At 46.0% G+C, this 22,089-nt stretch overlaps 1 protein-coding gene across 2 annotated transcripts; it reads left to right on the top strand.

The window, feature by feature from the left end:
• The first annotated feature begins 9,718 nt into the window (after nt 1-9,718).
• On the top strand, nt 9,719-21,861 carry LOC135518923 (arginine and glutamate-rich protein 1-B-like). 2 transcript variants are annotated; one of them, XM_064943880.1, is made up of 4 exons: nt 9,719-10,292; nt 12,146-12,410; nt 20,439-20,522; nt 21,050-21,861. In XM_064943880.1, the coding sequence occupies exons 1-4, from the start codon at nt 9,961-9,963 to the stop codon at nt 21,212-21,214; spliced, it is 846 nt and encodes a 281-aa protein (XP_064799952.1). In that variant the 5' UTR covers nt 9,719-9,960; the 3' UTR covers nt 21,215-21,861. The 2 variants fall into 2 exon arrangements, with proteins under 2 accessions (XP_064799952.1, XP_064799953.1); XM_064943881.1 differs by having other exon boundaries at nt 12,185-12,410; nt 21,050-21,860.
• Nucleotides 21,862-22,089: the final 228 nt, after the last annotated feature.

The raw sequence follows: 22,089 nt of genomic DNA, 5'->3' as shown, positions 1-22,089 counted from the left end.
ATAACCTTATTTGGATGTCATGTAATGGACATACACAAAATAGTTTAAATTGGTGAAGTGAAATGAAAAGAAGAACAACTTTCAAATCATTCTAAAATAAAAATGGAAAAAGTGGTGTGTACATATGTGTACACCCCATTTGCTATGAAACCCCTAAATAAGATCTGGTGCAACCAATGACCTTCAGAAGTCACATAGTTAGTTAAATAAAGTCCACCTGTGTGAAATCTAAGTGTCGCATGATCTGTCACATGATATCAGTATATATATACACCTGTTCTGAAAGGCCCCAGAGTCTGTAACAACACCAAGCAAGGGGCACCACCAAGCAAGCATCACCATGAAGATCAAGGAGCTCTCCAAACAGGTCAGGGACAAGGTTGTGGAGAAGTACAAATCAGGGTTATAAAAAAATCTCAGAAACTCTGAACATCCCATGGAGCAACATTAAATCCATTATTCATATTCATGGAAAGAATATGGCACCACAACAAACCTGCCAAGAGAGGGCCTCCCACCAAAAATTGCAGACCAGGCAAGGAGGGCATTAATCAGAGGGAACAAAGAGACCAAAGATAACCCTGAAGGAGCTGCAAAGCTCCACAGCGGAGATTGGAGTATCTGTCCATAGGACCACTTTAAGCCGTACACTCCACAGAGCTGGGCTTCTCGGAGGAGTGGCCAGAAAAAAGGCATTGCTTGAAGAAAAAAATTAGCAAACATGTTTGGTGTTCGCCAAAAGGCATGTAGGACACTCCCCAGACATATGGAAGAAGGTACTCTGGTCAGATGAGACTAAAATAGATTTTTTTGGCCAGTAATGACAACGCTATGTCTGGCGCAAACCCAACTCCTCATCACACCGAGAACACTGTTTTTCATCGGCAGGAACTGGGATACTGGTCCGAATTAAAGGAATGAAGGATGGCTCTAAGTACAGGGAAATTCTTGAGTGAAACCTGTTTCAGTCTTCCAGAGTTTTGAGAATGGGACAGAGGTTCACCTTCCAGCAGGACAACGACCCTAAGCATACTGCCAAAGCAACACTCGAGTGGTTTATGGGGAAACATTTAAATGTCTTGGAATTGCCTAGTCAAAGCCCAGACCTCAATCCAATTGAGAATCCGTGGTATGATTTAAAGATTGCGGTACACCAGCGGAACCCACCCAACTTGAAGGAGCTGGAGCTGTTTTGCCTTGAAGAAGGGGCTAAAATCCCAGTGGCTAGATGTGCCAAGCTTATAGAGGCATACCACAAGAGACTTGCAGCTGTACTTGCTGCAAAAGGTGGCTCTACAATGTATTGACTTTGAGGGAGTGAATAGTTATACACGCTCAAGTTCTGTTTTTTTGTCTTATTCTTGTTTGTTTCACAATAAAAAATATTTTGCATCTTCAAAGTGGTGGGCATGTTGTGTAAATCAAATGATACAAACACCCCAAAAAAATCTATTTTAATTCCAGGTTGTAAAGGCAACAAAATAGGAAAAATGCCAAGGGGGATGAATACTTTCGCAAGCCACTGTACACAAGCATGTGTGGGGATGTTTTCAGCTGAAAGATGAACGGAGTGAAATACAGTCAGATCCTTGATGAAAACCTACTCCAGAGTCCTGAGCACCACAGACTGGAGCGAAGGTTCACCTTCCAACAGGACAACGACCCTGAGCACACAGACTGGAGCGAAGGTTCACCTTCCAACAGGACAACGACCCTGAGTACACAGACTGGAGCGAAGGTCCACCTTCCAAAAGGACAACGACCCTGAGCACACAGACTGGAGCGAAGGTTCACCTTCCAACAGGACAACGACCCTGAGCACACAGACTGGAGCGAAGGTTCACCTTCCAAAAGGACAACGACCCTGAGCACACAGACTGGAGCGAAGGTTCACCTTCCAACAGGACAACGACCCTGAGCACACAGCCAAGACAACGCATGAGTGGCTTCGGGACAAGTCTCTGAATGTCTCTGAGTGACCCAGCCAGAGCCCGAAGTTGAACCCCATCGAATATCTCTGGAGAGACCTGAGAGCAGCTGTGCAGCGACACTCCCAATCCAACCTGACAGAGCTTGAGAGGATCTGCAGAGAATAATGGGAGAAACTCACCAAATACAGGTGTGGCAAGCTTATAGCGTTGTATCAAAGAAGACTCAAGGCTGTAATGGCCAAAGGTGCTTCAACAAAATACAGAGGAAAAGGCTGTGAAAACTTACGTAAATGTGATATTTAAGATGTTTGATTTGTAATAACTTTGATAAAATGTAAAACAAAAAAATGTTTCTGCTTTGTAATTATAGGGTATTGTGTGTGTAGATTGAGGAAAAAAACAAGTAAATTAATTTTAGAATAAGTCTGTAACGTCACATAATGTGCAAAATAGTCAAGGGGTCTGAAGACTTTCCGAAAACAGTTGAAGTCAGAAGTGTACATACACCTTAGCCAAGTACATTTAAAATCAGTTTTTCAAGTGTTTGCCAGGGAGGCAGGGTAGCCTAGTGGTTAGAGCGTTGGACTAGTAGCCAAAAGGGTGCAAGTTCAAACCCCCAAGCTGAAAAGTTACAAATCTGTCGTTCTGAACAGGCAGTTAACCCACTGTTCCTAGGCCGTCATTGAAAATAAGAATTTGTTCTTAACTGACTTGCCTAGTTAAATAAAAATGAGTTATGTTATACTCACAGACATAATTCAAACAATTTTAGAACCTTCAGAGTGTTTTCTATCCAATACTAATAATAATATGTATATATTAGCATCATACACCTAAGCCAATGTCACGTTCATCGTAAAGAGGAGACCAAAGCGCACCGTGATTAGAATACATATATATATATATTATATATTTTAATAAAGACGGACACTAAACAAACTACAAAAACAACAAAAGGAACGTGACGCTATACTATAAATGTGCAGACACAGGCAACTAGACATAGGCAATAACCCACGAAATACCCAAAGAAGATTGGCTGCCTAAATATGGTTCCCAATCAGAGACAACGATAAACACCTGCCTCTAATTGAGAACCAATCTAGGCAACCATAAACATATACACCTAGATGATAAACAATCCCATAAACCTACAAAACCATGAGACAGTACAAAAACACATACATCACCCATGTCACACCCTGACATACCAAAACAATAAAGAAAACAAAGAATACTCAGGTCAGGGCGTGACACTAATACAGGGGCAAAATAGCATTTAGTCAGCCACCAATTGTACCAGTTTTCCCACTTATAGATGAGATAGGCCTGTAATTTTCATCATAGGTACACTTCAACTATGACAGACAAAATGAGGAGAAGAAATCCAGAAAATCACATTGTAGGATTTTTTATGAATTTATTTGCAAATCATGGGAGAAAATAAGTATTTGGTCAATAACAAAAGTTTAATTCGTTTTTAATTAGTTTAGTTTCAATTACAGCAATGCTCATTATAAAAATATAAAAAATTCAGAAAACAAAACATATTTCACATAGGTTTAAAGATTAACTTCTTGTTAAAACAACCACAGTGCCATATTTATAAAACGAAAACAATAAAGAAAACAAAGAACACTCAGGTCAGGGCGTGACAGCCAAGTACATTTAAGTTTATCACAATTCCTGACATTTAATCATAGTAAAAATTCCCTGTCTTAGGTCAGTTAGGATCACCACTTTATTTTAAGAATGTGAAATGTCAGAATAATAGTAGAGAGGATGATTTATTTCAGCTTTTATTTCTTTCATTATATTCCCAGTGGGTCAGAAGTTTACATACACTCAATTAACATTTGGTAGCATTGCCTTTAAATTGTTTAACTTGGGTCAAATGTTTTGGGTAGCCTTCCACAAGCTTCCCACAATAAGTTGGGTGAATTTTGGCCCATTCCTCCTGACAGAGCTGGTGTAACTGAGTCAGGTTTGTAGGCCTCTCTGCTCAAACGCTTTCTCAGTTCTGCCCACAAATGTTCTATAGGGTTGAGGTCAGGCTTTGTGATGGCCACTCCAACACCTTGACTTTGTTGTCCTTAAGCCATTTTGCCACAACTTTGGAAGTATGCTTGGGGTCATTGTCCATTTGGAAGACCCATTTGCGACCAAGCTTTAACTTTCTAACTGATGTATTGAATGAACATCTCAAGACATCTCCACAATTTTCCTCCCTCATGATGCCATCTATTTTGTGAAGTGCACCAGTCCCTCCTGCAGCAAAGCATCCTCACAACATGATGCTGCCACCCCCATGCTTCACGGTTGGGATGGTGTTCTTCGGCTTGCAAGCCTCCCCCTTTTTCCTCCAAATATAACGATGGTCATTATGGCAAAACAGTTTGATTACTGTTTCATCAGACCAGAAGACATTTCTCGAAAAAGTACGATCTTTGTCCCCATGTGCAGTTGCAAACTGTTGTCTGGCTTTTCTATGGCGGTTTTGGAGCAGTGGCTTCTTCCTTGCCGAACGGCTTTTCAGGTTATGTCGATATAGGACTCGTTTTACAGGGATACTGTCATGCCCTGGTCGTAGTATATTGTGTTTGTCTTTATTTATTTGGTCAGGCCGGGGTGTGACATGGGTTTATTGTGGTGTGTTTTGTCTTGGGGTGTTGTTAGGTGTTGGGTGTGTGACTTAGTGGGGGTATCTAGCATAGTCTATGGCTGTCTGGAGTGGTTCTCAATCAGAGGCAGGTGTTTATCGTTGTCTCTGATTGGGAACCATATTTAGGCAGCCATATTCTTTGAGTATTTCGTGGGTGATTGTTCCTGTCTCTGTGTTTGTGTTACCAGATAGGCTGTATAGGTTTTCACGGTCGTTCTTTGTTTTGTTCGTTATTTCATGTCGAGTTCATTTTTATTAAAGAACATGAATAACCACCACGCTGCATTTTGGTCCGCTTCTCCTTCGACAGACGAGAACCGTTACAGAATCACCCACCACAACGGGACCAAGCGGCGTGGTAACAGGCAACAGCAACAGCAGGAGCAACAAAGAGAGGAATGGACATGGGAGGACGAATTAGACGGAGAAGGACACTGGGATCAGCCTGGAGAATATCGCCGCCCCAAAGAAGAACTGGAGGAGGCAGCACGGCGACGTGGATGGAAGCCCGAGAGTCAGCCCCAAAAATGTATTGGGGGGGGGGCTCAGGGAGAGTGTGGCAGAGTCAGGAGCCAGACCTGAGCCAACTCTCCCTGTTTATCGTGAGGAGCCAAGGAGGAGACCAGAACCAGAGCCGGTGTTGGAGGTGAGCGAAGCAGAGACTGTGAAGGAGTTAATGGGGAAATTGGAGGAGAGAGAAATGAGGGAGTTGCTGTGTTGGTGCTTTAAGCATGGAATTCGCCCGACGGAGCATGTCGGGGATTTGATGGCACCTGGGTCAGCGCTCCATACTCGTCCTGAGGTGCGTGTTAGTCGGCTGGTGAAGATGGTGCCAGCCTCACGCACCAGGCCTCCTGTGCACCTCCCGAGCCTTGCACTTCCTGTGCCAGCACTGCTCTCAAGATCTCCAGTACGCCCATCCTGTGCCACCACCACACATCAGCCCTCCGGTGGCAGCTCCCCGCAACAGGCTTCCTGTGCGTGTCCTCGGCCCAGTACCACCAGTGCCAGCACCACGCATCAGGCCTACAGTGCGCCTCGCCTCTCCAGCGCTGCCGGAGCTTTCCTCCTCTCCTGCGCTGCCGGAGTCTCCCGCCTGTTCAGCGCTGCCGGAGCCTTCCTCCTCTCCTGCGCTGCCGGAGTCTCCCGCCTGTTCAGCGCAGCCAGAGCCTTCCTCCTCTCCTGCGCTGTCGGAGTCTCCCGCCTGTTCAGCGCAGCCAGAGCCTTCCTCCTCTACAGCGCTGCCGGAGTCTCCCGCCTGTTCAGCGCAGCCAGAGCCTTCCTCCACTTCTGCGCTGCTGGAGTCTCCCGCCTGTTTAGCGCTGCCAGAGCCTTCCGCCTCTACAGCGCTGCCAGAGCCTTCCGCCTCTACAGCGCTGCCGGAGTCTCCTGCCTGTTTAGCGCAGCCAGAGATGCCAGTCTGCATGGAGTAGCCAGAGCTGTCAGTCTTCATGGAACAGCCAGAGCTGCCAGTCTGCATGGAGCAGCCAGAGCTGCCAGTCTGCATGGAGCAGCCAGAGCTGCCAGTCTGCATGTAGCAGCCAGAGCTGCCAGTCTGCATGGAGCAGCCAGAGCTGCCAGTCTGCAAGGAGCTGCCAGTCTACAAGGAGCTGCCAGTCTGCAAGAAGCCGCCAGAGCTGCCAGTCTGCATGGAGCAGCCAGAGCCGCCAGTCAGCATGGAGCAGCCAGATCCGCCAGTCAGCATGGAGCAGCCAGAGCTGTCAGTCTGCCAGGATCCGCCAGTCAGCCAGACTCTTCCAGATCCGCCAGTCAGCCAGACTCTTCCAGATCCGCCAATCAGCCAGACGCTTCCAGATCTGCCAGTCAGCCAGACTCTTCCGGATCCGCCAGTCAGCCAGACTCTTCCAGATCTGCCAGTCAGCCAGGATCCGCCAGTCGGCCAGACTCTTCCAGATCTGTCAGTCAGCCAGACTCTTCCAGATCTGCCAGTCAGCCAGACCCTTCCAGATCTGCCAGTCAGCCAGACTCTTCCGGATCTGCCAGTCAGCCAGGATCCGCCAGTCGGCCAGACTCTTCCAGATCTGCCAGTCAGCCAGACTCTTCCAGATCTGCCAGTCAACCAGACTCTTCCAGATCCGCCAGTCAGCCAGACTCTTCCAGATCTGCCAGTCAGCCAGGATCTGCCAGAACCGCCAGTCAGCCAGGATCTGCCAGAACCGCCAGCCAGCCAGGATCTGCCGGATCCAACTGCCTGCCTGGGCTTCCTCTCAGTGCTGGGCTTCCTCTCAGTGCTGGGCTTCCTCTCAGTGCTGGGCTTCCCCTCAGTGCTGAGCTTCCCCACAGTCCCGAGCTACCCCTCAGTCCCGTGCTGTCCCTCAGTCCCGTGCTGCCCCTCAGTCCCGAGCTGCCCCTCAGTCCAGTGGGGTTGTGGGTGAGGACTACTAGGCCATGGTCGGCGGCAAGGGTGGACTATCCAAGGACGCGAGGAGGAGGGACTAAGACATTGATAGAGTGGGGTCCACGTCCTGCGCCGGAGCTGCCACCATGGACAGACGCCCACCCAGACCCTCCCCTATGGTTTTTGGTGTGCGTCCGGGAGTCCGCACCTTAGGGGGGTGGTTCTGTCACGCCCTGGTCGTAGTATATTGTGTTTGTCTTTATTTATTTGGTCAGGCCGGGGTGTGACATGGGTTTATTGTGGTGTGTTTTGTCTTGGGGTGTTGTTAGGTGTTGGGTGTGTGGCTTAGTGGGGGTATCTAGCATAGTCTATGGCTGTCTGGAGTGGTTCTCAATCAGAGGCATATAGAGCTCACAGGCAACTATACATGGACAAGATCCCACAAAGCACAAAGGGGAAATGGCTGCCTAAATATGATCCCCAATCAGAGACAACGATAAACAGCTGCCTCTGATTGGGATCCACACCAGGCCAACATAGACATACAAAAACCCTAGATGACACACCCTAGTCACACCCCGACCTAACCAACATAGAGAATAAAAAGCTCTCTAAACATCCTGTGTTGTGTGTTTGTTCTACTGCCAGCTACTGCAGGAATGTCCACTAATGTCAAGCCCTTCTTTTTGTGAGAAATTACACTGGTCACCTAAAACATTTATAAAGTATAAATAACACTCACTTTAAGATTAGAGACTGGAAAAATACTTTAGTAATTATTAGTAAATGGTTTATTAATGTGGCATAATGCTTAATAAATGGCGAACACAATTTATAAATATCTTAAAAATGGTTTATTACAGAGCCTTAGAAAAATAAGACAATCATTGAATAAATTCCTTATAGGTGACCATTGGCTTATTTAATATCTTATAACAGCCTAACTACATATTTCAAATTGGTGCTTGTCAAGTGTTCCTCCCTGCCAACTTTGCTAAATTTTTAAACATTAGGCTACATATAATTCAATAGAATAAAACAGAGAGAGCGAGAAGGAGAGAGAGAGAGAGACGGCCAGTTCCTTCATGTTTTGGCTCTATAATACAGCCAATGGCTACAATAAGGAATTGTCCATCTCTCTCTCCTTCTCGCTCTCTCTGTTTTCCTTTATTGAATTCAATATACAACTTTCTGTGTTTGTCAAAGAACGATACCGGGACTATTTTATGTGGATGAGTATAGATTTCCAGCACATGCTTCATTTGACAGTGCCACTTGCTAATGCTAATCTTTCTGCCAAGAAGTGAAATGGAGTACCAAAGTACGAGTCATACATACCCATAAAACCTAGAGGTCAAACAGGGAAGTGGTTCTAATTGTTTTTCCACCATTCATTTTTCCCATAGGGGATTTTAGAAAAACTTAAATTATGGGCTGTGTTTTGTGGAGGTTTACACTGGCGTGACGTTTTGATAACTGTGTATCTATCTCTAGGACAAGCTGACTTTTTATCAATATATTCACTTGTTTTTACCCAGTTGGAGGCCGAGCAGTTGCCATACCAGGTAGTGATGCAACCCGTCAGGATGCTCTCGATGGTGCAGCTGTAAAACCTTTTGAGGATCTACTGTAGTATGCTCAGATGCCCTGTCTATGTAGAATCGTTTATCATCCGGAAAACAGAATAGGAGTGACCTACTATTGGAGGCATTTATGTTATTACAGAGAATCATGGGTGGATTGACCATCTCTCAATTCTGGCAAATGCCAGAAGGGCCGGACGATCTTGTGCACTCTCCTCAAACAATAGCATGGTATTCTTTCACTGTAATAGCTACTGTAAATTGGACAGTGCAGTTCTATTAAACAAGAATTTAAGCTTTCTGCCAATATCAGATATGTCTATGTCCTGGGAAATGTTCTTGTTACTTACAATGTCATGCTAATCGCATTAGCGCACATTAGCTCAACCGTCCCAAGGGCGGGACAGCAATCTGTAGAGATCCTTAAGAGGTTTTAATAAACCAATTAGGCACATTTGGGCAGTCTTGATACAACATTTTGAACAAATATGCAATGGTTCATTGGATCAATCTAAAACTTTGCACATACACTGCTGCCTTCTAGTTGCCAAATTTCAAATGGTGCCTGGGCTGGAATAATACATTATGACCTTTCTCTTGCATTTCAAAGATGATGGTACAACATAAAAATGTTTTTTTTTCTTTGTATTATCTTTAAACCAGATCTAATGTGTAAAAATCTCCTACATTCATTTCACATTTCCACAAACTTCAAAGTGTTTCCTTTCAAATTATATCATGAAAATTCACATCCTTGTTTCAGGTCCTGAGCTACAGGCGGTTAGATTTGGATATGTAATTTTAGGCGAAAATTGGGGGTGAAAAGGGTCCTTAAGAGGGTTTTAAGGGCTTGTAAGTAAGCGTTTCATAAGGTTTACTACACCTGTTATATTCGGTGCATGTGACAAATACAATTTGATTTGAATTGAATTCTGACAGGTTTAGCGTCCTCCACCCACTGGAGCGCAGCTACTATCGTCAACAGTTAAACAGAGTATACTGTCTCCTTGAGGTTATCAAACGAGTGTCATTTGATGGATTAATTTGTGTGAACGTATTGATTTTTTTTTATGAAACATTTATTAATGTCCATTATGCTACATATCGCACAGGTGAGTTCATAAACTCAGCACAGGAGAGGCATGCATGAGCCGGAGAAAGACGGAAAAGACCGAATGCATTGCATTGTGGGAAAAAGGAGCTAGTCGCCATCTTGCTTTAGCGCCGCAAGTTATCAGGGTAGAATAATAACCACGTTTGAATGAATATTTTTGAGACATACGAGTGTTTTAACAATTCAATTTGAGCATATATTGCAGGTAGTGGGGTGTACGAGTGTGTAGGTGGAACACCGTGTTGTTTATTTTGAATATTTCCGACTTTTAGAAGTAGTTAACTGGGATTTTTTTTAGACTTGAGGTGATCATGGGTCGATCTAGAAGTCGCAGTTCGTCCCGTTCCAAACACTCCAAAAGCAGCAAGCACAGCAAAAAACGGAGCCGGTCGCGTTCACGGGACAAAGAGAGGACCAAGAAACGATCCAAGTCCCGTGAAGCGAAGAGGAACCGGCGCAGAGAATCACGTTCTCGTTCCCGGTCAGCTACAGCATCGACCCGTAGGGAAAGGGAGAGAGCGGTCACACCGCCGGAGAGAATTGACATATTCGGCAGGACACTGAGCAAGAGAAGCGCCTTGGACGAAAAACAGAGAAAAGAGGACGAGGAGAAGAAAGTCGAAATGGAAAGACAGAGGAAGATGTAAGTTGAAGCTCAATATTTTAGCCATAATACAAGACATGTTTGATTAGTAGGTAACTACCTTGCTAATACAAAAATATATTGGCGCTTAACAGACATACATACAGGAAAAAGCGCAAAGCTGCCTTCTCAATACGTGTATTGAGGAGGCCCTAGTCAGCAGCTATACAAGCCTGCACCATTAGACAACAGGCTAGCTAGCTAAGTCACTTGGCTGCAATTCATTTGTCTTTAACCTTAAGGAATGTATAGATTTTAAATATCTTTCATTTATGCACATTTATGTTAGTTGTGCAGTTGTGCGTCTCGGTGCCAATCTGGTTGGCCATTTGTCATGCATCACAAATCAACGACCTAGTGTCATGATTTTGGCCTACAGTGGTTTATCTTGCTAGCCTAGCTATGTAGCCTCGCTATGTGTCCTCGAAAAGATTTGTCTACAACATCCCTCCTGCAAGCTGTGAGTAATGTGAGACATTATGGCCAAATCTAGTCAAATAAATATAAATCCATGATAAAAGCCTTGTCACTGGTAAACTGTTTCACCTGTCAAATTAAACATGTTAGGTACCTATGCCCCTCTGGTTTTCAACCACTGAAGTCAAACCACATGATGTTCATCTGGCCGCAGACACTATAATGTGTACTTGTGTCAGTCCAAATTAGCATTCGGGGCGAAGGACTTATGATAAGCCACAGTCCAGTCGGAAATGTAACAATGAACACCCAGAGGCACAGTTACTTCTGTTATCTGTTTCAGAACCACATTCCTTTACATGTCACACTGCATTATCCATGCTTGTTGCACATTGCAAAACCCCGTGGCGTTACCAATTTTTATATAGTGTAATTGAAGGGATGAAAATGTTTGACTTTTCTGCTTCAGCGAGCACCTCGCATAATAACACCCTCCGTTGTTTGTAGTTAGAAGATGTTGGTCTGACAGAGAAATAAAGACATCAGGCACCTTTTTGGCCAGAGGCTGATCGACGTCCGATACCAACAACACCGTGAACTACACCTGGACTGCTGTGTGGGATTTTACTGCCCAGCCACAGGGTCACTTAACCTGCCACACAATGTCCGATAGAGACACGGACACCAGATAAGGATACTGGTTTTAGATTTCCTGGTAGTCGTGTGTAACCAAACCAAATGAAATCAGAGAGCGGGACAGTGTCGCGTTTTTTTTTTAAAGTCGTGCCTGAAGCAACGTGACAACGACCCCCGATAGCCACGTCCTGTTGATGGTGCAGCTGAAACAGTTTAAAAGCATTTGAACAGTAAACAGGACGCCTGCCTTGTGTTCGTGTGCGCGACCTGACTCCCCCACCCCAGGGCATGCCGTTTGAACTGACCCACACCTACGTTTACCCCCCACCCCCCCACACACATTTCTCTGCTGCTCTAGACAAGCTGACTTCCACCAAATGGGCGGGGGGCGGGGGGGTTGTCATGTGTCACATCAGGTCCTCCCCCCTCATCTCCTGTTGTCAATGGGTCAAATCTGTTTCCACACACACGTTTTATGTTAAGTACATATGTCATAATGACATGCTGCAATTCCTAAATCACTGAAACACCTTTTTTTTCCCCCTTTCTTTAAAAAACAAACATATAGCAGCTTTATAACCCTGATAAACGTACAAATGCAGAATTCCCGGAGTTTGGAGCTAGGAACACAAGCATTTCGCTACACCCGAAATAACATCTGCTAAGTATGTTGTATGTGACCAATAACATTTGATTTGTTCCTATAGCAATGTCTGACTTTTTGTGTTTTAAGTTACATTGATTCAACAGTAACCTGAATATGCATTGATCGTTTCATGTCACTTGTGCTACCGCGTCAGCAACCCTCCCCTCTTTCTCTCGCCACCCTTGCCGTGCAGCCGGCAGGTGGAGATAGAGGAGAAGCTGATCGAGGAGGAGACGGCGCGTCGCGTGGAGGAACTGGTGGCCAAGCGGGTGGAGGAGGAGCTGGAGAAACGTAGAGACGAGATCGAGCGGGAGGTTCTGCGACGCGTGGAGGAGGCCAAGCGCATCATGGAGCACCAGCTGTTGGAGGAGCTGGAGAAACAGAGGCAGACGGAGCTACAGGCCCAGAAGGCCAGAGAGGTAACGCTCGGTCGTTGGGAATGCAGGCACCCCCACCTCTACCCCGCCCCCACTACTGCCTTCTCTGGCAAGTGGGGTCCCCCCCCCCTACCCCACCCCCCAAACTGGCCAAGACATGTTTCACTGCTGAGAGGGTAGGACACGGCTGCTGAGGCTCATGATAGTTGGGTTGGGTTAGAGCTCTGTGCTTTAAGGGTAGTAGACTGAGGGTTTGGTTAGAGCTCTGTGCTTTAAGGGTAGTAGACTGAGGGTTTGGTTAGAGCTCTGTGCTTTAAGGGTAGTGGACTGAGGGTTGGGTTAGAGCTCTGTGCTTTAAGGGTAGTAGACTGAGGGTTGGGTTAGAGCTCTGTGCTTTAAGGGTAGTAGACTGAGGGTTGGGTTAGAGCTCTGTGCTTTAAGGGTAGTGGACTGAGGGTTGGGTTAGAGCTCTGTGCTTTTAGGGTAGCAGACTAAGGGTTTCTAAATGGGCAAGTTAAACGGACAATATTTGGCAGTGGACAGTCAAGACACGCAGGATTCATTTGAGACTTTTGAACATGGCTGAGTTATGACAATTTGCTGACCTCATCCCTTCATTTGCTGACCTCATCCCTTCATTTGCTGACCTCATCCCTTCATTTACTGATCTCATCCCTTCATTTGCTGATCTCATCCCTTCATTTGCTGACCTCATCCCTTCATTTGCTGACCTCATCCCTTCATTTGCTGACCTCATCCCTTCATTTGCTGACCTCATCCCTTCATTTGCTGTCATCATTCTCCCCCCTCCTTCCACATTCATACATTCCTATTCAGAATGACTATTTTACTTTAAAAAAAAACAACGTTTTTTTTAAAACTTTCATTATTGTAATTATCTACAAAAAATAAAGCTCTTTTTTTTTCAAATTGACATTTCATTTTCAGTAACTGTCTCTGTGTCCAACATTCTGTGAAATGTTTTATTTTCCTCAGGCAGGCAGAGAACACGGGTCCATCCACTAACCACCCAGAGACAAATAGGGATGGAGAAACTTTGGCTTTATGAGTTACAAATCAGGCCCTTTTTTTTTTTAGCCCAGTAGTTTATTTTAGTTCTGTAACGGCACATGCATTCATACTGAACCTTGCGGTACGGGACCTCGATTTGTTCCGCACTTTGAACCCGATTTGAATATATTTGAAAAAAACACTAGGCCTATAGGCTATGCCTGCGCTACGTTGTATATTTCTAGAGTAAATCTGTGCTTGGGGAAAAAAAACAACCATTTCAGGCTATTCTGTTGAAACAACTAGAGCCTATGAACACGTTGTAATCAAAAATGGCATCTTCGTTGGCGAATTTCAAACTGTTGCTTTTGTCAGGCGCAGCCGGGAACCAGTTCTGTACGATGGCGAGTGGTGGGAGTCGATAAACCAGAATTGTTTTAAATCCTCAGTTTGGGGACGTTTTTAGGCTTTCCAGTAGATTACAACGGTCGATGGGCAGAGAGAATGTCACCACTGTTCACCCAAGAATAGCCTTGGCAGCTGCCAACACGAAACACGTTGACACATTTACGCCGACATCACCTCCATATGCCTACCAAGCAGCCCTCCACACCTATTCAAGCAGCCCTCCACAGCTGATTCTGACTGGGCCAAAGAAATTACGAGCGATAGGTGTGTTTCATAGCTGTGGACATGCTTCCATTCCAGATGGTTGAAAAATAATTAGGGGGGTTAGCGCCTCGTGAAAGTGCTCGCGCCACGTTCCGAACTTCGCCCTCTCACATCCATTTCAGCAAACACGTAGTACCAGCTCTATATATAAGCAAACCTGAAAGCCCAAGCTGTCCATGAATCGTCCCAATGCACCCGGCGTTCCACTTCCTACAGATGGCTGGACCTCCAGGGCTACAGAGAGCATCTTAACGGTGACAGCCCACCACAGAACTATGTGCTACTACAGACAAGCTGTCTGTATGAGTCACACACATACGCATATTTTCCTCTTTGTAAGAAAACATTCCTGCATGGGTCCTATAGAATATCTGCGCCGTGTTTACATGTTGATTTCACACGCGTATCGCTCTTTTATTTTAGTGTTGTTGATGATTAATCGTGTTTTCATTTTAAAGTGTTGATATGCCTGATTTGTGCTTTCATCAGGCATGTGACTCGTGATCATATACTGCGCTTAGAAAAAGGGTATTTTCCCCCTTTTGATACTGAAAGTGATTGGATCTTCAACCAAAACCTAACATTAGATAAAGAGAACCCGAGTGAACAAATAGAACAACAATTACATTCTAGAACCAGCTGTTCCGGAAGACTTTAAACGGGCCAACATTCACAAGGCCGCGAGGCCAGGTGGATTACCACCGGACGTGTACTGCGAGCATGCGCTGACCAACTGGCAAGTGTCTTCACTGACATATTCAACCTCTACCTGTTCGAGTCTGTAATACCCACATGTTTTAAAAATACCACCATAGTGCCTGTGCCCAAGAACACTAAGGTAACCTGCCTAAATGTAGCCATAAAGTGCTTTGAAAGGCTGGTCATGGCTCACATCAACACCATCATCCATAGACCCACTCCAATTTGCATACCACCCCAACAGATCCATAGATGACGCAATCTCTATTGCACTCCACACTGCCCTTTCCCACCTGGACAAAGGGAACACCTATGTGAGAATGTTGTTAATTGACTACAGCTCAGCGTTCAACACCACAGTGCCCTCAAAGCTCATCACTAAGCTAAGGACCCTTTGGACTAAACACCTCCCTCTGCAACTGGCTCCTGGACTTCCTGACGGGCCGTCCCAAGGTGGTAAGGATAGGTAGCAACACATCCGCCACCCTGATCCTCAACACGGGGGCCCCTCAGGGGTGCGTGCTCAGTCCCCTTCTGTACTCCCTGTTCACTCATGACAGCACGGCCAGGCACGACTCCAACACCATCATTAAGATTGCCGTTGACACAAGTGGTACCGACAACAACGAGACAGCCTATAGGGAGGAGGACAGAATTGCCCATGTGGTGCCAGGACAACAACCTCTCCCTCAATGTGAGCAAGACAAAGGAGATGATAGTGGACTACAGGAAAAGAGGACATAGCACGCCCCCATTCTCATCGACGAGGGTGCAGTGGAGCAGGTTGAGAGCTTCAAGTTCCTTGGTGTCCACATCACCAACAAACTAACATGGTTCAAGCACACCAAGACAGTCATGAAGAGGGCACGACAAAACCTACTCTACACTGTGAGGTCTACTACACCTGTTGTATTCAGCATTTCACTGTGAGGTCTACTACACCTGTTGTATTCAGCATTTCACTGTGAGGTCTACCTACACCTGTTGTGTTCAGCATGTGACTAATAACATTTGATTATTTTATTTCATGAACAAAGTTAAATGCAGCATCCAATTTCCCTGTGTGAAAAAGTGATTGCCCCCAGACACTCAATAAGTGGTTGTGCCACCTTTAGCTGAAATGACTCCAACCAAACGCTTATTTTAGTTGATCAGTCTCTCACTTCGCTGTGAAGTGATTCTGGCCCCCACTTCCATGTAGCACTGCTTTAACTCAGCGTGGTTTGTGGATTTATTTATTTATTTATTTTTTTAAGCATGAACTGCTCATTTCGAGTCTTGCTACAACATCTAAATTGGGATTAGGCCTGTACTTTGACTCCAAAACTTCGAATGTGTTACTTCTATAGCCATCTGCATGTAGATTTTTGATTGTGTGCTTTGGATCATTGTCTTGCTGAGCAGTTCATGTTTGAAAACGCACAAATGTCGCTGAGTTAAAGCAGTGCTGTGTGGAAGAGTGGGACAGAATTCCACCACAGCAACGTAAGAGACTGATCAACAACTACAGGAAGCGTTTGGTTGTAGCTGAAGGTGAGACAACCAGTTAAATCAAATGTTTTTTGGTCACATACACATGGTTGGTAGATGTTGTTGGTCACGGGGTTGGTAGATGTTGTTGGTCACGGGGTTGGTAGATGTTGTTGGTCACGGGGTTGGTAGATGTTGTTGGTCACGGGGTTGGTAGATGTTGTTGGTCACGGGGTTGGTAGATGTTAATGCAAGTGTAGCGAAATGCTTGTGCTTCCAGTTCTGACTACAGTAATATCTAACAAGTAATCTAACAATTTCACAACAACTACCTTATACACAACACACATCTAAAGGGACGGAATGAGAATATGTACATATAAATATATGGATGAGCGATGGCTTAGTGGCATAGGCAAGGTGCAGTAGATGGTATAAAATACAGTACATACGTATGAGATGAGTAATATGTTAACATTTATTGCAGTGGCATTATTTAAAGTGGCTAGTGGTACTCATCACTGGCCACGTAATAAAATGTATGTTAGCATCAGCCTCTGAGTTAGTGATTGCTGCTTACCAGTCTGATGGCCTTGAGGTAGAAGCTGTTTTTCAGTCTCTCGGTCTCAGCTTTGATTCACCTGTACTGACCTCGCCTTCTAGGTGGTGGCGGGGTGAACAGGCAGTGGCTCGGGTGGTTGATGTCCTTGACGATGTGACATCGGGTGGTGTAGGTGTCCTGGAGGGCAGCTAGTTTGACCTTACTACCCTCTGGAGAGCCTTACGATTGTGGGTGGTGCTGTTGCCGTACTGGGCGGTGATACAGCCCGACGGGATGCTCTCGATTGTGCATCTGTAAAAGTTTGTCAGGGTTTTGGGTGACATGCCAAATTTCTTCAGCCTCCTGAGGTTGAAGAGGCGTTGCTGCGCCTTCTTCACCACGCTGTCTGTGTGGGTGGACCATTTTTCGGTTTGTCCGTGATGTGTACGCCGAGGAACTTTCCACTTCCTCTCCGCTACTGTCCGGTGTCCGTGATGTGAATGGTTTTCTCTTTGTAGTCCGTTATTTGCTGTTGACCCTGACACATACGTCTCGTGTCTTGAGCCGTTGTATTGCAACTCCACTTTGAACCCTGACATTTATGGTGTCTGGGGGGCCGCTACTTTTTTACAGAGGGGCATTGGGTCTTGCATAACTTTTTGTTAAATTTATCAAATACATATACTTATTTTATTTCATAAAAAAAAATGTAACTTAACTCAGATTCCCTTTATCTAATATTAGGTTTTGGTTGAAGATCTGATCACATTCAGTATCAAAAAGGGGAAACTATTTTTTCCTGCCTCTGTAATGGCATCAAAAATAACAAACACTGGATTTTCTTAAATAAAAAAAAGCACAACTAACTCTTGGTATTCCATTTTCCCGCTGTACCGAACCCGAACCGTGACCCCCAAAATGACAGTACGTACCGACGGCAAGTAGCCTGGCGGGTAGGAGAGTTGGACAAGTTGCTGGATCGAATCCCCGAGCTGACAAGGTAAAAATCTGTCCTTCTGCCCCTGAGCAAGGCAGTTAACCCACTGGTTCCCCGGGTGCCGATTTACGTGGGTGTCGATTTTTAAGGCAGCCCCCCGCACCTCTGATTCAGAGGCCAACATTTCAGTTGTACATCTGACTAGGCTTCCCACTTTCTCTTAATAAGTGACCCCCCCCCACCCCTAAAAACAAAAAACGACGATACGTACCGAATCGTGGGTTTGGTGAGCCGTTACCCCTAGTTTGGACCCCTGAGTAGCACAGCGGTCTCGGGCACTGCATCTCAATGTAAATAATAATTTGTTCTTAGTTAACTGACTTGCCTGGTTAAATCAAAAAATAGTTTAGTTCTTAGTGGTTCTTTCGGTTTGTGTGGTCTATAATCTTCTCGGTAGATTGAGAGACTGGGCATAGATGACATATTGATGAAGCTAGCACCTCCCCCAGGCTTAATTCAATGAGGGTCGGGTTTGTCTACAGGACCATAATAATGTTCTGTGAATGAGGTGGAGCAGCCACCTTGACTAGCACAGTGATCGACCGGTGGCTCAGTACTAATCGGGTGAGAAGTGGCCCCAGTGCACCTCACTGAGCTACCCCCTCCCTCACCATCGCTCTTATTCAGACCCCCTACCCCCCCCCCCCCCTTTCCAGATGCAGCAGTAGACCTCTCACTCCACGCCGCTTTCTGTTTTTGAGTAGATAGCCTAATTTTAAAAGTACACGATTACATACAGAATTTAGTTTAGTGTGTCCAATAACATTTTATATTATCATCGTCCTCTCTTTTAATATTTGTTTTGAATAGCTCCCGTTTTAGAAGGCATCTGTTCTGGGATACGTAACGGTGAAGGACCATTTCCTGTTTGCAAGGTCAATGATCTCTGGTCGAACTGTTAATGCTACTTATTTAATATTCCTTTTTTATTTTTTTATGTTGAAACTAACATGTTTTTAAAGAATAAACAACCACAGCAAATGCTCTTTATTTGATTTGACATCCTCATGACTTGCTTCTCTTTAGGGGTGTTTATGTAATATATTTTTTTCTTCTTAATTTTGATTTCTGGACCCAACTTCTGTTAACACCATTTGACCTGAACTGGCCTGCGGACAGCTCCCAGCTCATGTGCCGTGTTCAGGCCTCCTCCACACTGTACTGTACTCTACTGCTGCGGTATGTTGTCTCCATGTGAACTGAGAACAGAGAGAGAGAGAGACGCTTTAAAGAGTGCAAGCTGGGCTGCAGACGAGCAGTACACAGATCACTTTTAAAGAGGAAGGCCACAGACTAGCAGTGCACAGATCTGTTTTAAAGAGGAAGGCCACAGACTAGCAGTACACAGATCTGTTTTAAAGAGGAAGGCCACAGGTGGGCCGGGCACATTTTGGTGTATGGCACCTACTCCCCCCCTCCCTCCCCAGGAGCGCTTCTCTCTCTGCAGGAGACAGTCTGGACGAGACAGTAAATATTCAACCGCTTTAATGCTGAATGCTTTCACCTGTTGTGTAGGTATACGTGCATTGGTGAGCTAAAACTATTCACTCCTTTTGATGTTTAAAAAAAAAATCATTTTCCTCTTGCTTGAAGAAGCAAATAGATATTAATTAGATTTTTTAGAATGTTTTTTTCCTTTTTATTTGTATTTATTTAATATCTACTATGTAAGTGTGACAAGTGTTTTCCCCTCTTTTTCTATTCTCTTCAATGTCTGAATGATCCAGAGAAGGCTACGAGTCTTATTGAGTGACTTGTATGAGCAGGGCTTCTCTTTCCCTTTGTTCTGAAAGCATTCTGCTTGACAGAGAGAACAACGTATGGGGAGAGGCTGGTTGTGGTGGGGGGAGAGGCTGGTTGTGGTGGGGGGAGAGGCTGGTTGTGGTGGGGGGAGAGGCTGGTTGTGGTGGGTGGGGGGGGGAGAGGCTGGTTGTGGTGGGTGGGGGGAGAGGCTGGTTGTGGTGGGGGGAGAGGCTGGTTGTGGTGGGGGGAGAGGCTGGTTGTGGTGGGGGGAGAGGCTGGTTGTGGTGGGGGGAGAGGCTGGTTGTGGTGGGGGGAGAGGCTGGTTGTGGTGGCTGGTTGTGGTGGGGGGAGAGGCTGGTTGTGGTGGGGGGAGAGGCTGGTTGTGGTGGCTGGTTGTGGTGGGGGGAGAGGCTGGTTGTGGTGGCTGGTTGTGGTGGGGGGAGAGGCTGGTTGTGGTGGGGGGAGTGGCTGGTTGTGGTGGGGGGAGTGACACTCCTTTGTGTAGGGTGAAGACGAGTGACTGTGCCCACATGTGTGTTGAGAGGCGAATGTGTACTTGGGAGTGGGTGTGTGTGTGTTGGGAGTGGGTGGGTGTTGGGGGGAGTGTGGGTGTGTGTGTGTTGGTGGGGGTGTGTGTGTTGGTGTTGGGGGGAGTGGGTGTGTGTGTGTGTGTGTGAGGCCAATGTGTACTTGGGAGTGGGTGTGTGTGTTGGGAGTGTGTGGGTGTTGGGGGGAGTGTGTGTGTGTGTGTTTGGAGGAGTGTGTTGGTGGGGGTGTGTGTGTGTGTGTTGGTGGGTGTGTGTGTTGGTGGGGGTGTGTTGGGGTGGGTGTGTGTGTGTTGGGGGGGATGTGTGTGTGTGTGTGTGTGTTGGGGGGGGTGTGTGTGTTGGGGTGTGGTGCGGCCATATCCTATTCTAACATGGCATTGTGTCTTCAGGAGGAAGAACGATCCAAACGGGACGAGCTGGAGAAAATCCTGGAGGAGAATAACCGCAAGATCGCCGACGCTCAGGCCAAGCTGGTAAAACCCCTGTTTCCTCCTCTCTGTTCTGGTCAAACGGCAAACGTGGCAGTTCTATGATGCGATATGGTCGTTCTTGATATTGAAATACGTGGGTCTTCGTAAGCTTTCATGTGAAATGTGGTAGTGGCATTTTTTTTTGTCGTTATGCCATTTGAGTGCGTTGACGTAGATTCCCAGGGCTTCTGTGAGAAACGCTACGTTAGTACAACACACTAATGCGTTCTGGCCCAGGCTTTGTATGGATGGTTATCAGTAACCATTAACAATAAGTGTTGTTTCCCCTTTGCCTGTTTTTATTATTCTGTTTCTGAAACTTGACTCATTTTGTAAGATGGATTAGTATTTTTTTATTTGGACATGTACAGGTCACGATTGTCGTAAACAAGGTGAAAAACAACAACAACAACAAACTGATTCTAATAACATCTTGGTGTGGCTCAGAAAACATGAACAGTTTTGTGAGCATTTGGCATTGCAGGATCTCTATCCTGACCCTGTGGTGTGTGTGTGTGTCCGTCCACCAGGCTGAGGAGCAGTTGCGTATCGTAGAGGAGCAGAGAAAGATTCACGAGGAGAGGATGAAGCTGGACCAGGATCGCCAGCGGCAACAGAAGGAGGAACAGAAAATGATCCTGGGCAAGGGAAAGTCCCGGCCCAAGCTCTCCTTCTCCCTCAAGGCCACCGAATGAGTCTCTCATCCCTCCTCTCTTCCTTCTCCTGCCCTTCTCATCCCACCCAGCACTCTGCTCGTCCTCCTCCTCTCTGGAACGCTAGCTGTGTGGAAGGCTGAATGAAGGTTAGCCCACGGCACCGTCCTGCTCCACAGACCTTTCCAAACCAAGCCTTGGAGGGAGGCCCACCCACCTTCAAACACCTGTTTCGCCGCTTGACCCCTTTGACCCCCCGCCCCACACACCCAGTGACTATTGTTTGTGCTTTTTTTATTTTAATTTTTAAGGATTTGATCTGTCACTACTTGGTCTTCTACTGTGGCCCACGAGCGGTTGAGTGACCTCTGTTTCCACAGGGGGTTCTGTTGAAGCTTATTAAAACTGTGGGGTTTAGGAGTTGGCCTAGGTTTTCCTGTTCCATATGTGTCGAACGTAGAAAGATGATTTCCCCAAGCAGGGCTAACCTAAAGTGATGCTTTAGGCTAGGCTAACCTAAAGTGATGCTTTAGGCTAGGCTAACCTAAAGTGATGCTTTAGGCTAGGCTAACCTAAAGTGATGCTTTAGGCTAGGCTAACCTAAAGTGATGCTTTAGGCTAGGCTAACCTAAAGTGATGCTGCAGGCTAGGCTAACCTAAAGTGATGCTGCAGGCTAGGCTAACCTAAAGTGATGCTTTAGGCTAACCTAACCTAAAGTGATGCTGCAGGCTAGGCTAACCTAAAGTGATGCTGCAGGCTAGGCTAACCTAAAGTGATGCTGCAGGCAGGGCTAACCTAAAGTGATGCTGCAGGCAGGGCTAACCTAAAGTGATGCTGCAGGCAGGGCTAACCTAAAGTGATGCTGCAGGCTGGGCTAACCTAAAGTGATGCTGCAGGCTAGGCTAACCTAAAGTGA

The sequence above is a fragment of the Oncorhynchus masou genome, chromosome 29, assembly GCF_036934945.1.
Source record: "Oncorhynchus masou masou isolate Uvic2021 chromosome 29, UVic_Omas_1.1, whole genome shotgun sequence".
Lineage (NCBI taxonomy): Eukaryota > Metazoa > Chordata > Actinopteri > Salmoniformes > Salmonidae > Oncorhynchus > Oncorhynchus masou.
This window is presented reverse-complemented; position numbering and strand designations above follow the sequence as displayed.